This window comes from Cyclopterus lumpus, chromosome 19, assembly GCF_009769545.1.
Source record: "Cyclopterus lumpus isolate fCycLum1 chromosome 19, fCycLum1.pri, whole genome shotgun sequence".
NCBI lineage: Eukaryota > Metazoa > Chordata > Actinopteri > Perciformes > Cyclopteridae > Cyclopterus > Cyclopterus lumpus.
In genome coordinates, this window is record NC_046984.1 from 16,745,573 (window position 1) to 16,760,980 (window position 15,408).

Sequence of the window (15,408 nt, forward strand, 5' to 3'; positions counted from 1 at the left end):
GAGCAGGAACCGCCTTTTTAGTCTGAAACACGGGAACAATTTAAAAGATAATTTACCACGAGGCCCGTGTGACACCCCGTTGAGGCCGGCGATGACAAGGGGAATGGACCCGTTTAACCGCTGGGAAAAACCAAACATGTCATCCCACATCTGGGTGCTCTGGTTTAAACAAAGAGCGCGCCCCCCCCCCCCCCCCCCCAACATTAGACAAACAGGAACTTCAACCTCATTCATAAAAAACAGCAACATGAAAATGCAGTTTTGATTCTCTTCTCAGGGAGTTTTTGTCTGAACAACTTGGATCCAGAGAGCAAAATAAAGCCCATTTCCGTGTGTGTGTGTGTGTGTGTGTGTGTGTGTGTGTGTGTGCGGTTGGCTAACATTCCAGAGATTTAAGTTCACAACAATCCAGCCCGTGATCCCATAACCCCCGCACCACTTCAACCCGTGGGCCTGACGGATGAGCGGGTCGTTGCAGAGCAGAGCCCCAGACACCTCGCGGCACTAACGCGCTCACATATCATCGGCCTGCCTTTGTGGATGGACTGACCGGTGACACTATAAATACACAGGTGCCGAGGACTGTTTTGTCAAAGAGGACCTGATTCAGTACATCATAACAAACAGCGGTCATTACGCTCCCTCCCTACCCCCCCCACACCACCTCATCTATCCGCCGGCAGGCCGTCCATTTTTTTTTCTTTCTTCCTCCCGGGCCCCGGTTCCCCCCGTCGCGGCCCACTTCTAATCCCCTCATCCGTCTGCTTCCCTCGTCTCTTCATTTATCTCAAAAAGGTAGAGTCCGGCTAATAGACGAGGAGGCGCAGAGTCAACACGGGGATCCGCTCTGATCCGCTCCAGTCAATAAACATTACACATGCACGCGCGGTTTAACCCGACCTCACTTCGCGGTCCGGATCTCGAACGCGGGTACGACTTTTTTTCGTGAAGGAGAAAAGAAGAAGAAGAAGAAGAAGAAGAAGAAGAAGAAGAAGAAGAAAAAAGACGCCGACGCAATAGTTCTGGATTCTTCCACGAGGTCGCAGCAGAGCCTGAACGCATCGCGCCTGCTCGACGCTGCTCGCTCAAGTCCCCCCCGATTGGTCCATTCCTCCTTTAATGAAAAATCGCACCTCTTTGGGACCCGTGCAGCCATAAGTGGAAATTAAAAAAGGAGGTAATGTTATTTGAAAATGTGTAATTAAGGGCATTAAAAAATTTTTTAAAAAACACCCCAACAACCATCACGGTGTTTGAGTTTTTGGGTGTTTGACTACAGGCACGGAGAGAGAGACACATTAATGCATCTAATTAAAAGGCCTCGTCAAAATCTCAGACAGACGGCACTCTTTCATAAAAAAAAAAAAAAAAATCATAAATTGCGTTATCAATTATTCAGGGAATGCCACGACTTCATTTTCATCCCTTTCGCGTTTTTAATTAGCGCCATCCACAGCTTCGGTATCGACATTAATTTGATGGCAATTTATTGATATATCAGCGTAACCTATTTAGCCGAGCGCCATTACCAACAACAGGGAAGCAGATAGATGCGGCGGTGAGACGAGCGTCCCCGGTGCTTTTCGTTAAATCAAGGTGAGCGAGTCGCCGCGGCAACTGAATCCAACTGAAACCAAATGAAAAGGAAATAATCAATAGAAATTGACCGGAGATTTGTGTTTAATTGATCCTGACAAAAGGGGATTTTGCATAAGCGAGCTGACCTGGGTGCTGATGAGTGCTCTCTCGTTCTGTTGCCTCTCTGAACTTGTTTTAAACTCAAAGGGGGGGGGGGGGGGGGGGGGGGGGGATACACAACAATGCATCTGAGCTGCCAGCGGTTTGCCACCGCCTCAATCTCTCATTTGGTTATTCACACTCTCTCAGCATGGCGTTATGAGCTCAGCAGTTGATCCCCGCAAGAAAAAGGCTGATTTATGTGAGCACGACCAGAGGGAGTTAATGTATTCTCTCATTAAAATCCACTTTACTTAGGCTGAAAGTCAATCAAAGGCTGCATGGAGACTGAATCAAAAGTGATGGGAAATGGTTCGGGGTGGGAGGACTAATACGTTACGTTGGAGCTAACGGTCGTCATAATGCAACAGAGACGTTGTGAGAACACAGAAATGAGACTGGAGATGTTGACGGGAGCTGCAGAAGACGGAGAGTGAGCGATGGCTTCTGAGTGAGCCGGTAGGAAGGCGGGGAGCACCGGGAACGTGCACCTGCAGAGGGAACGTGCACCTCCAGGGGGAACCTGCACCTCCAGGGGGAACGTTTCACCTCCAGGGGGAACGTGCACCTCCAGGGGGAACGTGCATCTCCAGGGGGAACGTGCACCTCCAGGGGGAACGTTTCACCTCCAGGGGGAACGTTTCACCTCCAGGGGGAACGTTGCACCTCCAGAGGGAACGTTTCACCTCCAGAGGGAACGTTTCACCTCCAGAGGGAACGTGCACCTCCAGGGGGAACGTTGCACCTCCAGAGGGAACGTTTCACCTCCAGAGGGAACGTTTCACCTCCAGAGGGAACGTGCACCTCCAGGGGGAACCTGCACCTCCAGGGGGAACGTTTCACCTCCAGGGGGAACGTGCACCTCCAAAGGGAACGTGCACCTCCAGGGGGAACGTGCACCTCCAGGGGGAACCTGCACCTCCAGAGGGAACGTTTCACCTCCAGAGGGAACGTTTCACCTCCAGAGGGAACGTTTCACCTCCAGAGGGAACGTGCACCTCCAGGGGGAACGTGCACCTCCAGGGGGAACGTTTCACCTCCAGAGGGAACGTTTCACCTCCAGAGGGAACGTGCACCTCCAGGGGGAACCTGCACCTCCAGGGGGAACGTTTCACCTCCAGGGGGAACGTTGCACCTCCAGGGGGAACGTTTCACCTCCAGAGGGAACGTTTCACCTCCAGAGGGAACGTGCACCTCCAGGGGGAACCTGCACCTCCAGGGGGAACGTTTCACCTCCAGGGGGAACGTGCACCTCCAGGGGGAACGTTTCACCTCCAGGGGGAACGTGCACCTCCAGAGGGAACGTGCACCTCCAGGGGGAACGTGCACCTCCAGGGGGAACGTGCACCTCCAGAGGGAACGTTTCACCTCCAGGGGGAACGTTTCACCTCCAGGGGGAACGTTGCACCTCCAGAGGGAACGTTTCACCTCCAGAGGGAACGTGCACCTGCAGAGGGAACGTTTCACCTCCAGAGGGAACGTTTCACCTCCAAGGGGAACGTTTCACCTCCAGGGGGAACGTGCACCTCCAGGGGGAACGTTTCACCTCCAGAGGGAACGTGCACCTGCAGAGGGAACGTTTCACCTCCAGAGGGAACGTGCACCTCCAGGGGGAACGTGCACCTCCAGAGTGAACGTGCACCTCCAGGGGGAACGTTTCACCTCCAGGGGGAACTTGCACCTCCAGAGGGAACGTGCACCTCCAGGGGGAACGTGCACCTCCAGAGGGAACGTGCACCTCCAGGGGGAACATTTCACCTCCAGAGGGAACGTTTCACCTCCAGAGGGAACGTGCACCTCCAGGGGGAACGTGCACCTCCAGGGGGAACGTTTCACCTCCAGGGGGAACGTGCACCTCCAGAGGGAACGTTTCACCTCCAGAGGGAACGTGCACCTCCAGGGGGAACGTTTCACCTCCAGGGGGAACGTGCACCTCCAGGGGGAACGTTTCACCTCCAGGGGGAACGTGCACCTCCAGAGGGAACGAGCCAGCCAGTTACATGGAGACAGTAAATAAAAATAAATTGGAATAAAAAAATGCTTTGAAAATGTTAAATGTTAAATATTAATTACCTAAAGATCATCGTGCTGACGTGTGCTAATAATATAATATAACATACGACACATGTGGGAGATGTCTTGCTGTATTTATGATGGTTGGAAGGACGTGGAAATAGGAGTCACATCCATATCTTTCTCTGTCCATCAATGCCTCTCATCCCTGCATGTCTGGAACATTGTTTTTAGTATTTTTTTGTGAATGCGTCGTGTGTCCTCAGTCTTCACATGAAGTCTATATTCATGCGTTTCTTTGTGCGTGTAAGGTTATACTGTACATTTGTAATGTTCAGTCTCATCCGTTATACGTCACGAGTGCCGTATACGTCTGTTCTATAACAGCTTTTATCGGGCTACTTATCGTTTGTGTTATATTTCACGACGTGTGCTTTGATGGTTTTATGTTTGCTTTTTAGGGTTGCGACTAACAACGGTCCATAAAATGTCGTTGAATAGTGAACAGATTTCAGTAGGTCCATAACAGCGCGTTGGCATATTCCAAAAAAGCTTTTGTTTGTTTTGTCCAACAGACAGTTCAAAACGCCGAGATGTATGTAATTATATTAAAAAATAAATAATAAAAACGATCAAAGAAGTGTGTTTTTTCGTATATTTGTTTAAAAAAATTACTTGAAAATGATTTCAATGATAATTTTCTTTACCAACTGAGTAAACATTGACTTGTTTACACTTTTTTCTTGTCGTCATGCCTGTTTATTAGTTTATTTTTCTTCGTTACACCATCCTGCCCGAGGTCAAAGGGCGGACATGATACTTCTGGCTAATTTAAAATCACACTAATGTTGTTGGTTTTTTTACGTCTGCTGTCCCCTCGAGGAGAAAAAAACACAAAATCCTGGAAGCAAAGAACGAAGCTAACACTGGCTAACACCAGCTAACAACAGCTAACACCAGCTAACAACGGATTAATATCGCTTCTGTGTTTTCGGGGCGTGCAGACGAGGCGACCCCTTTCTCAGCGCAGGTAGAAGTCAAAATCAGAGAGTTATCATGTTTTGTCTCTCCGGTGCTTGAGCGTGGGGGGGGGGGGGGGGGTGTCATTGAATGCAGCATCAGGGGGGCAGGACCTGACCCCCACGTGAACTCTGCTGATGAGGTGAAGACCCCCCCCCCCCCCCCCGCCCCCGAGGGGGCTGCAGGGAGGAATGCTGCTGACTCTACAGACGGAACGAGAGAGAGAGAGAGAGAGAGACACCGCAATCCTCTTGGATACCGTCCTTGATGAGGAAAAAGGACTCGCTCGGTGCACCTTCACCCGCCCGGCGCTCAATCTGCGCCCGGGCCAGAGCTAAATTGATACATTTTTCCTCATTAAAGCGGGAGGCCTTTGTGGCGGCGTCCCTCCAGCGAGGCGGCCAACCAGACGGGAGCAGAGAGACTGAGAGGCACTGAGGTTAAGGGCAGAACGCCGTCCCTGCCCTCCTCTCCCTCGCCGTGATTCGATTAGGACCTCGGTCATCGATTCATAAACCGTGTTTAGAACCTCCTAATGCATGCGTTTGAACCAAAAGACAACACGCAGTGCATTATATCAGGCTGCATGGAGCTTGTATCCTCGTCTAATAATGTTTAATGGGACCGGGAATTTATGCAGGCGTGATTAAGGATTTTTTGTGTGTGTGTGTGTGTGTGGGGGGGGGGGGGTTAGGGATGTCAATCAGGTTAAACAACAAGATCTCCGACTCCAGATAAAAGCTTTAGGACTGAGCGAAGGATTAAAAAAAAAACTTTAATATACAGCAGGAGGTGATCGGGGTAAATATTTGATATCGCAGATTTGGATTCCAGTAACTCAAAAGTTTTATTGCAACTTTCGTGCGGTGCAGAGATGTCTCTCTTTTTTTTTTTTATGGTCCGACACAGTCTGTTAACGCTCGATGCGATTTGGAAGAAAAAAAAAAAAGTACAAATACATTTTCTGTGCCTCTTGTGCAGGATTAGATGTCAAGTCACTGTCGGCTCCGTTTGGCTCTTATTCCTCCGTTCACACACACAAGGCCGACCACACTGAAGACACTAAGGGGCTAAATTTACTATGTGACACGGGCTTCCCCCTGGGCAGCCATAAGCAGCGTATACAGCGACCCTGAATTTCCCTTTTCTAGATTTACTACCACTATTCAAATGCTTAACGGCGGATGCAATGATCCTCTAATCGCTGGGGATGGTCTCTCAGCTGCTTCGCTGACAAGAGACCCGGCAAAGGAAAAAAAAAAGGAAAAAAAGAAACAGTGGTATAAGAATATAAAAACCAACAATAGAGGAGAGTTGGGCCTCCGTATGTGTGATGAAAAAAAACAAAACGGGATGTAACACAATGAACGACGGAGCCTGGAGGGGGAAAACACTCGGGAGGAAATGGACGCACTCGCTCTCTGAATGTACAGTTATTGCAACTTTTAAAAAAAAAAAACGCTTCTGTTATTTCCACTAAAATGCTTTAAATATAATAATCAGCCATAACGGTAAGTTAGTGTGTCTCGTGGAGAGCCGTGTTGTTGCACTGCGCTCACGCCGATTACCTTTTTTTGATGTAATTGGTCTTATTTTATAGACACCGCCGTTACATATTATGGAGATAAACAATTATATGATGCTATCGCTCTTTGACACCTTTCATAAATCACCAGCGAGTCCGACGGGCAACAGGTGTTTCAGAGGAATTATTCCGTCCATGAAAATAAAGCAAAACGCTCGACGGAATTCAGTCGGTTTCGTTTTAAAATAAGAATATTATTATTTTGTATTTATTTAATTTATGTTATTTTAATTTTAGAACCAGGTTATGTTTTTACTTATTATGATTCATATAAATAACCATAAATAACATAATAAAAACAACAGTTCTTGGTAATAAATCATTAAAAAAAGGTGATTTATTTTCCATTAAATGGCACCATAAACCTTCTAAATGTTGTGCTCTAATATATTTTCATACTGTGGTTTATTGACTGTATTTTAGCAGATTACCATTCAATCTTTGATGAAGAAATAAAAGTAATTAATTACTTCATCCGGCCTTTTGGACCAATTTAGAACATATTACAATTCCTATTATTTATTATTATTATTTATTCCTATTATTTAACAGGAAATTTGGTTGATTTTGAGACAGCTGCAATTAAATAAATATAGTATTAACAGTATTAACTTACTTCAAATATATTAAACACATATTAAATAACTTTTTTTAGAACCGGTTGAAATTTACACTCAAGTAAGATAATAATAATTTCTATTTTTATAATTTAGAAACTTTAATTTATAATCTTTTTCTATTGAGGACTGATTATGATTAAATCATAAATAAAGTATTTGTTGGAGTGTTTCATTCAGAGGAAAACGTTTAACAACAAGTAGCTGCAGCAGAAGAGATTTAACCCGGATATTTATGACCAAATACAAATTAACTCGTCTAAAAATATAACATAATACAAACAATAAAACTCCAGTTTTTTTTAAAATAATGTTTGCACATCTTTTTGCAAAAAAAAAAAAACTACAATCACTGAACATATTTAATTTAGTAAAATAGCCTGACCCACTAAATTAAAAGAAAATCAATAATACAACCATGTTTAACTTTAACTCTTTTTTTCACATTTTGAAGGGAATTAATCTCAGAATTGTTTTGTTTAAATACAACAAATTACAGTTTTGTTACTCCAACACAGTACGAACAGGACTCTCACGGTTAGTTCCCAATCAACTGGCCTCTGGTTCCCTTTCTTTGCAGCCACTACAAATCAATAAAAAAAAATATATATATATATATATATATATTTATATATTGTAGATAAGGATTTTTCCAACAGCACACACGCCCTCGGCAGCCCTGTCCCACTTGGCACGCACACATAATGTTGACTCCTTCCAGCCGAGCGGAGATCCCGGCATAAAGAGGGATGCATCCTCAACAACCTCAAATAACTCCACAAGGGCGTGTTAATGACCTCAAAGTGCTGAATTACAGCAACAATTAAAACAGAGGGATCCAGGAGGCATCGGGGGAGCCGCCGTGTCACTGTCTGTGTACAGGCCAACGCATCTCCCCCCCCATCTCCATTTATTTCCCTAAGAAAATCAGCGGGGCCACCTGGGCTTGGCATGGAAACTTCATTCATCTCCAGGAATGGATTCCAGCGGAGGGCAAAATCAAATTCTCATTTGCAAGGCAAGGGGAGAAAGAGAGGGAGTGAATGCAGGAGGTACCTGGGAACGCTAACCTCTGGGTGAACCCGGGCCGCATCTGATAGTTTCGCTATTTGTCTGTGACATTGACAGCTCTGGGGGAGATTAGGAGCCACCCTGCCCCAGCTTCCCCACTTTGCATTCTGCCTATGTGCCTCTTTGCAGATGGACCGCTGCACATTTTCACTCCGCCTGTTTTTTTCCACAACGGCTGCACCGGAGGCAACCGAGGGGATGTAATTATATGCAATGCAACAATAAAACAAAGCAAATGAGGGGAGAGCTGCATCAGAGGATGCAAAAAAATAAAAATAAAAACAGAAGAAACGACACGGCTTTCGGTGGTGGGGGCGAAGCCCGGAGAAGAGAGTGATGGATGCCCTTCGGTTAAATACGTCCAAATCCCCCCTTCAAGGCGCTCTCTTCTTGCCAGGCGGCGTGAGTGAGTGTGCGAGAGAGAGTGTACAAGATTAATAGTGTAAACAGCGAGGGAGAGAGGGAGAGAAAGGCAGCGGGGGAAAGAGAGAAAGAAAAGACTATCAGCATCTGCAGCAGCACAGTAGCCCTCGGGGAATAGCGTGAACTTTTGAACCCTGGTGGCGAGCAGTCGCAGCGATGCACAGAGCCTGCTCCTGCCTCGTAATGTGCGTGTGCCTGTGTGCGTGTGTTAGTGTGTGTGTGTGTGTGTGTGTGTGTTTCTAGAAAAGCACACAGGCTTCAACACAGAGAGAGAGAGGAAAGGAAAAGGGGAGTGAGGAAGACTGGAGGTCATTAACATATTCCTCGCTTCCTAAACGAGCTGCCGCTATCCAAATGTCAAGAAATCCATACGCCGATGAATGCGGCGAGGAATCCATCTCTTACTTCGGGTGCTCTGACGGGTAGATACAGTAGATGGCCATCAGAGAAACTCCAAAGAAACTTCCTGACTGATGGGAAGGCCCATAACTCACGCGACTCGGGACTGTGAGTGCAGACGGGTCGCTGGTGGGTCGCGCAAGAGGGTCAGAGGTCAAGAGTTCAGTGCGTGGGCAGACGGGGACGGCCTGCAGGTCGACCAAACCTGCAGAAAAAAATAAAAGGTCATCCAAAGCAGACCTGGAATACTGTCCAGGTGCCACTGGGGGGAAAGCAATGTGATAAATGACGCCGCGTTGAATCGGCCGCGTTTCAACATTTTTTTTGTGGCTTTAATGTGATTTCTTCCTCCGCGAAGCCGCCAGACAAACGCGCTCTTTCTCCGCGACTTAATTTGCCTTAAAAAAAAAAAAAAAAAAAACACAAACGAGGGGGCCAGTTGGCACTTTAAACACCGCTGATTAACCCTCTAATGGAGCACCGATCCGTCAGCTGGTCTCTACGCCCATCTCACCAGCCAAGAGACCCGGGCGTGCACCCTCGAAAAAAAAAAGCACTTCACTTTACACCGCTTTTTAAAAAAAAGCTGCAGCCAAAATGACAACAACTGAAAAACGTAGATTTAATATTCTATTTACCAGCGCTGCGTAATAATGTTGTCACTGTGCATCGGCTCCTCGTATTCAAATGAGAAATATGCAACAGAGAGGCATAAATTCAAATTGGTTATCCTACTGCATTCTATTGTAGTAATTGGTTTAGGAAATTGGGTCGGCAAAGTAATCACTGACGGGAGTCGCATTCCTGCGTTCTTTAAATAGGCGAGTACAACTGAACGCACCTGCCTTCAGTGCTGGTCCTGTTAACTGATTAATGACCATGAATTAAATCAGATACTATTTTTGATCATTGATTAAACGTTTAGGTCATTTTTTTCGGGTTGGAGAATGTCAAATATAGTAGAAAAATGCTTTTTTGTCCAAAATCTGCAAATGTTCGGGTCCAGAAGAGATCCCCGATTCACATTCAGGTTAATCGTGACATTTCTCACTATATTCAGACATTTTAATGACCAAATGGTGAATTGATTAATAAAAAAAACAACAATTAAAATCATCATTACTTGCAGCCCCACCTGGCCGCGTGTCAAGTTAAATGATCCCCGAGACCTTTTCTTATCAATCTGAAGTGTTAGATAACACACGACCAGATGATACACAGATAAAGTCACGTGATGCGAGTTGGGACATCCACACCTGAGCAGAACGCAGACTTAGTACGATTATTACGGTCGCATAGAAGACGCATCAAAGAGCGTCGTCTTCTTCCCCAAACAAAGCGCTTTCATGCGGCGCTCTGTCATCGCTGCAGCTTCCAAGCAAACCCCCCCCACCCCCCCGAGCGCCCGGCGGTGCTCCACCAATCAAAGAGAAACAAACCATTCGACTTGGTAAACTTGACCTGCAAACAGCATGACAGGGCTAAAAGCCCCCAGATCTACAGCTGTCTCCTGGGGTCTATATATATATATATATATATATATATGTGTGTGTGTGTGTGTGTGTGTGTTAAAGGAGAATACACAGCGGAGGGATATAACATAATTGTTGATGTATGCTAAATGTATTGGAATGGCAGTAAGGAGAGAGAGAGAGAGGGGTGGAGGGTGCTAGAGGGGGCAGACGAGGCCGGGGTGAGGCTGCATGCGCGGTCAGGTCACCGGTACGGTCGGCGGGTGAAACTCAGTTCACATTACCATGCAGACACCCGGGCTAACAATGGAGGCTCCATCTGTTCCCGTCAGCCATTACAAATCTGGTGTCACCCCGGTCCGCTTGAAGACAACAGGCCACCGCATCTAATCAAACGGCACAGGCTCCTCCTGCAAGTAGAAGAAGAAAAAAAAAAAAAAAAGCCTCCATCGACTTCACACTCACTCACTCTCTGGTTATGGGGACGGAGAGCAGTCGATTACCACGGATAATACATCCTGAAGAGTCACAAAGTCCCTTTTGTGTACAGTAGCCTCAAATAAAAAAAAAAGTATACAATTAAAACAACTCGATTTTCTACCTTTTTCCTCTCTAAAAACCAGAAAGAAAAAAAGGCGCTGATTTTTGAACATTCAAACCGTCACCGTGGACGATTGTTCCTCCTAAAAATAAAAAAATATAAAAAGAATGCGCCTGATTTCATTAAGTGGTCGTGCCATTATTTTCCACAAACACTCCCCTCTTCCATTGAAAACCGACCGCCCCGGCAGAGAAGTGTGAGCCTTTTCTTTCCCCCGGCTGTGAACAGAGAATGAACTCTGAACTCCACATGCCCTTCTCAGTGAGGACGCATTCACTACGCCACAGCAATAAAAAAATTAAAAAAAGACACAAGGAGCTGTGAGGTGGGAATTTGTCGTCTCGCAGAATCAAATGTTACGATTATTGATCCAACAATAAAAAATGTGCGCGTTTGTTTTTTGTTTGTTCAGCGTGGAGGGGAAACGTTTTGATATTCAAAGCGAAATGCAAATGAAAAGTAAAAGAAAAAAGAAGATTCTGGAAGTGCTGCGTAATTGGCTATTTCTCACATTTAACGCCAACAACAACGCTCGAGCTTCAACAACGATCGCATCCAGACGGCGCAGGTTTTTTTGAGGGGGTTTTTGGCGTGTTATTGTTATGCCCTTAAGGGAAATTAATTTTTTTTTTTTTAAAAAGCATTTTATTGTTTGATTCTGTTCGTTTCCCCCCCAAGGAAATCTCTCGCCTTGTTTATTCTGAAACGAACAATTCAACAAAAAAAAATAAAATAAATGAATTATCAATAGTCTTGTGGTCTGTCTTCGCACCATCTGCCCGTGATTTGTTTACTCTATTTTTTTCTCAAAGCCGTCATTTATTCTTCTAGAGTTCAATAAGCCACATTTCCAAAAAAGAAGAGATTCTACATCCAAGCCGGCATCGAATATTTCTTTTTTTTTTTTTTTACTTATTGGGTTAATTCCACATGAGGAAAAGAAGCTGGAAGAAGAAAATAAAAAGAAGAAAGCACCGGGCACAGATGGGCACCTGAGGCAGCCGGGTCAATAAATGCCCACCTGCGGCATGTCACGTCAGGGGCTATTAGCTGGCACATAGAGTCAGAAATACAAAAAAAAAAGGTCTGAACGGGGAGGGGAGGAGGGCAAGTCCAAGAGGGGAAGATAGAGAGAAAGATTGATAAAGGGAGAGAGGGATGGAACACACATGGCCCCTCAGGTACAGTGTTGTATTTCAAACCCGGTTGTGAAAGAATAGAGGGGCTTCGAGGTCAATCAATCACGGCATTAGCCTGCAGCTACAAAGCCTCCTCTCTGTGTGGCCTGCCTCCCACAGTCCACACGCAGCTCAAGGAAGGGGGGGGGGGGATCAGGAGCTGGGGATCCGCCACTGGAGGGAGCTCTAGGTCCCCAATCCGGCCTCGGTGAACTCGCAGCCCCCCCCCACCCCCCACCCTCTTTTTCCTCCACAATCAGGACAGCCTACCTGCCTCCACCGGCTCCAGGAGGAGGAGTCGCTGATGTCACTGGAGCCAGGCAGAGAGGTAGGAGGCCAGTGAAAGGGGGGTGAGGGGGATTCACAGATGTGAATTTAACAATATACAGCAGAAGGGTTCGACGGTGCTTCCTGTGGCGAGGTGTCGGTGTGCCGGCGAGGACGGCGAGGGTACATTAAAACTGCATTTGTGTAGTTTTCTCGGAGGAATACGGCATCGTCTCCCGTGACTCCCACTCCCGCTGCTTTACCTTTTCCTTTGTCGGCGCAGCATTCCTCGCAGCCTCTTCGGCATGTTCACACAGATAATACAGACGTGTGCGTTCCCTTGATAGGGGGAAAGATGTCCCTCCAGTGTCCTTAATTTAAAGTAGATTGTAGGAAATATAGATGTGTAATCCAGATTAATGTGTGCTGCTCAAATTAAATATTGTTGTCTTTTTTTGGGGGGGGGATGTTTTGAAGAAAAAGCCATCAAGTGCTGCTTTGCCGCATTTAGAATTAGGCCTTTTGGAGCTCAGATCTCTGCACTGCGCAAACAGCCTAAGATCTCTATCTGACACACACACACACACACACACACACACACACACGAATCAGAATCAGGACTATTGTGAACTCACACTCAGGGGTTCCTTCATCCTGGTAGTCAGAGGCCACTGAGGCGTCGTCCGATGGGCCAGAGCGACCCAGACTGGAACTGCGGTTGTCATCAGAACCGTCCTCGTCCCTAAAGTCCGCTGAGTGTGTGTGAAACACAAAAAGATCATAAATACATGATTTGTTCACTTAATTCTATCAAGAGTATGTATTAAAAACACGCATACAGACGTAGACTCACGGCTGAAACCACTACGTGACATAATAATTTCACTTACATGGGGGGAAGGGGAACTCTTGAGGGTTTCTGTCAAAAAGAAAAATCAGAATAAGCATATAATCAAAATATTTTTGCACTGAATTGCTAAAGCTCTCCGAGCAGTCACACAGCTTCAGTTTCAGCCAACGTTTCTAGCACGGAAGACCACAAAACCACACGTTTTCTATACAAGAGCATGCGTCTCTTATCATGCAGCGCAGGAAGCTGTTTCCGGAGTGATCTATCACACTTTTCATGGGGTGAGGTTTGGTGTGTGTGTGTGTGTGTGTGTGTGGGGGGGGTCATGGACTGTTCATCATGTACATGATATCACATTAAGATGTAATTATCCCGATCAAAACAGATTATTCGATGAGATCTTTAAACACTTTTAACAAACAATAAACAGGAAGTCTTGAAGGTGACACCATTAGACTAAACGAGTTCCTTCAAATGTAATTCTGCAAAATGTGTTTAAAGCAATTACGGCAACAATTAGGATTATTGTGTGGTATTAACCGCAAAAGTTTCGATAATGGTTGCCACGCGTTACCAGTAAAGCTTTCATAAACACTGATGTGATGCTGCTTCCGGGAGGCGGAGCCCTACCTGACATGGACGACCCTGAAGTTGTTCAGTAAGACCTTCCGTGTCTCACGGGCATTTTCACCAAGCGCCTCGTCTTGAAGGATCGACGATACAAACAGCTCGCAGTCTGGAGACGGACAGAAAAACGCTGTTAATGTGGCATTCAAGGACACAAGTCTGCAGCATTCAAACGCAGAGTAATACTTTGTATCATCGAGTTTAGAATGTTTATAACGAGGGACAGAAACCTCGTTGTTTGCTCAAATTAATGGACGAAGATAACATCCCATAATTAGGAGTTTGCAGGTCGCACTTCACTTCAATGAGTCCTCAGGTCACTAAATATCATGAACGTGGAGTATAAAAGTCAAAATAACAGCAGACGGACACGACATGTGGTTGTTTCTACAATGCTGACTTGCGACTAAATTATTTAGTCCGTTAATAGTTTTAACCCCCGCATTGCCTTTTCAGGGCCTAAAAAGATAATGTGAATGAAACCCAAAGACAAAGAGAAGTTAAGACATTACACTTTCAAATGTCCGTAGAACGGGTGAAGTCATGATTATTATTGTCTTTCACCGCGGTGTTAAACTGTGAACTTGATCACAGTAATGTACAGTAAGTCATCGTAATGTTACCCAGCGAGGCGAGACCCTAGTTTGTAAAACTGGTTGGCCGACATCACGTATCTGATTCCCTTTCTTTATGTTCTCCCGTGTTACACAAATGGACCGACACATGCAAATGTTCTCCCAAAGGCCCCGTTTGCTGGCAGCAGCACATGCAAATGTAGTCAAATGCTGTACAGTTTGCAGTCCGAGTGTGGAGAAATATGTTTTTTATGTTCCAGTTTTTGTTTACGTTTGTGTAACTAAGTAACAGCGGGGGGGGGGGGGGGGGGGGCAATAAAATAAAGAATAAAAAGAAAGTACTTAGGTTTAGCTTGCTTAATGTCTGTGTGTGCTCAACTCAACCAGTAGAATCAAATCATTTGCACATTTTAAATGTAATTGTTGTACAAAAAAACTCTAAAAGCTTGCCTGCTTACAGTTTCAATCTTATTTAATCACAGGGTTGAAAGATAAAACTGGAAACAAAAGGATTATAAACAGTAAAAAATAAAAGACATTACCATCCAAAAGCCGCCTAATGTCAAGTGGTATTGTTCCCATCCCTGACTTTCACCTGTCCAACTCCAGACACTTTGGTTTGCTGACTTTTCCCCTACGCTCTTTGGTTTGTATTCCACAAGGCAGCCGATGTGCAGACTCTTTCATACGGTTACAGCTCCGTGGCAGAAAGAAGAGCCTGACACAGCCTCGCATGCAACCACCTGTGTGCTCTTGTTCTGAAACCTGACTTCCGTGCATGCGTCTAGATTTGCACAAAATGGGGTGGAGCAGGTGCACAGATGACAACTTCCTTTCGCACTCTCGTTTCTCGGTCGAGGGCCGATGACAAGGTTTGACTGACAAGGAGAAAGCCCCTCCGCCTGACCTACAATACTGCTGTCGAGAAGAAGAGCCTGAGAGGGGCCCGCGATACTGCACATTGGATACCTTT

The 15,408-nt window shown here is 45.8% G+C and overlaps 1 protein-coding gene across 1 annotated transcript in view; it reads right to left on the minus strand.

The window, feature by feature from the left end:
* skap1 (src kinase associated phosphoprotein 1) overlaps nt 1–15,205 on the minus strand; it is a 31,905-nt gene extending 16,700 nt beyond the window's left edge. The window contains exons 1-4 of the mRNA XM_034558799.1: nt 14,978–15,205; nt 13,864–13,969; nt 13,274–13,302; nt 13,019–13,135 (exon numbers count right to left, since the gene is read on the minus strand). Of these exons, the coding sequence (XP_034414690.1) occupies nt 13,019–13,135; nt 13,274–13,302; nt 13,864–13,969; nt 14,978–15,017 (292 nt within the window). The 5' untranslated portion in view covers nt 15,018–15,205. The remainder of the gene's footprint in view (nt 1–13,018; nt 13,136–13,273; nt 13,303–13,863; nt 13,970–14,977) is intronic.
* Between the last annotated feature and the right edge of the window lie 203 nt (nt 15,206–15,408).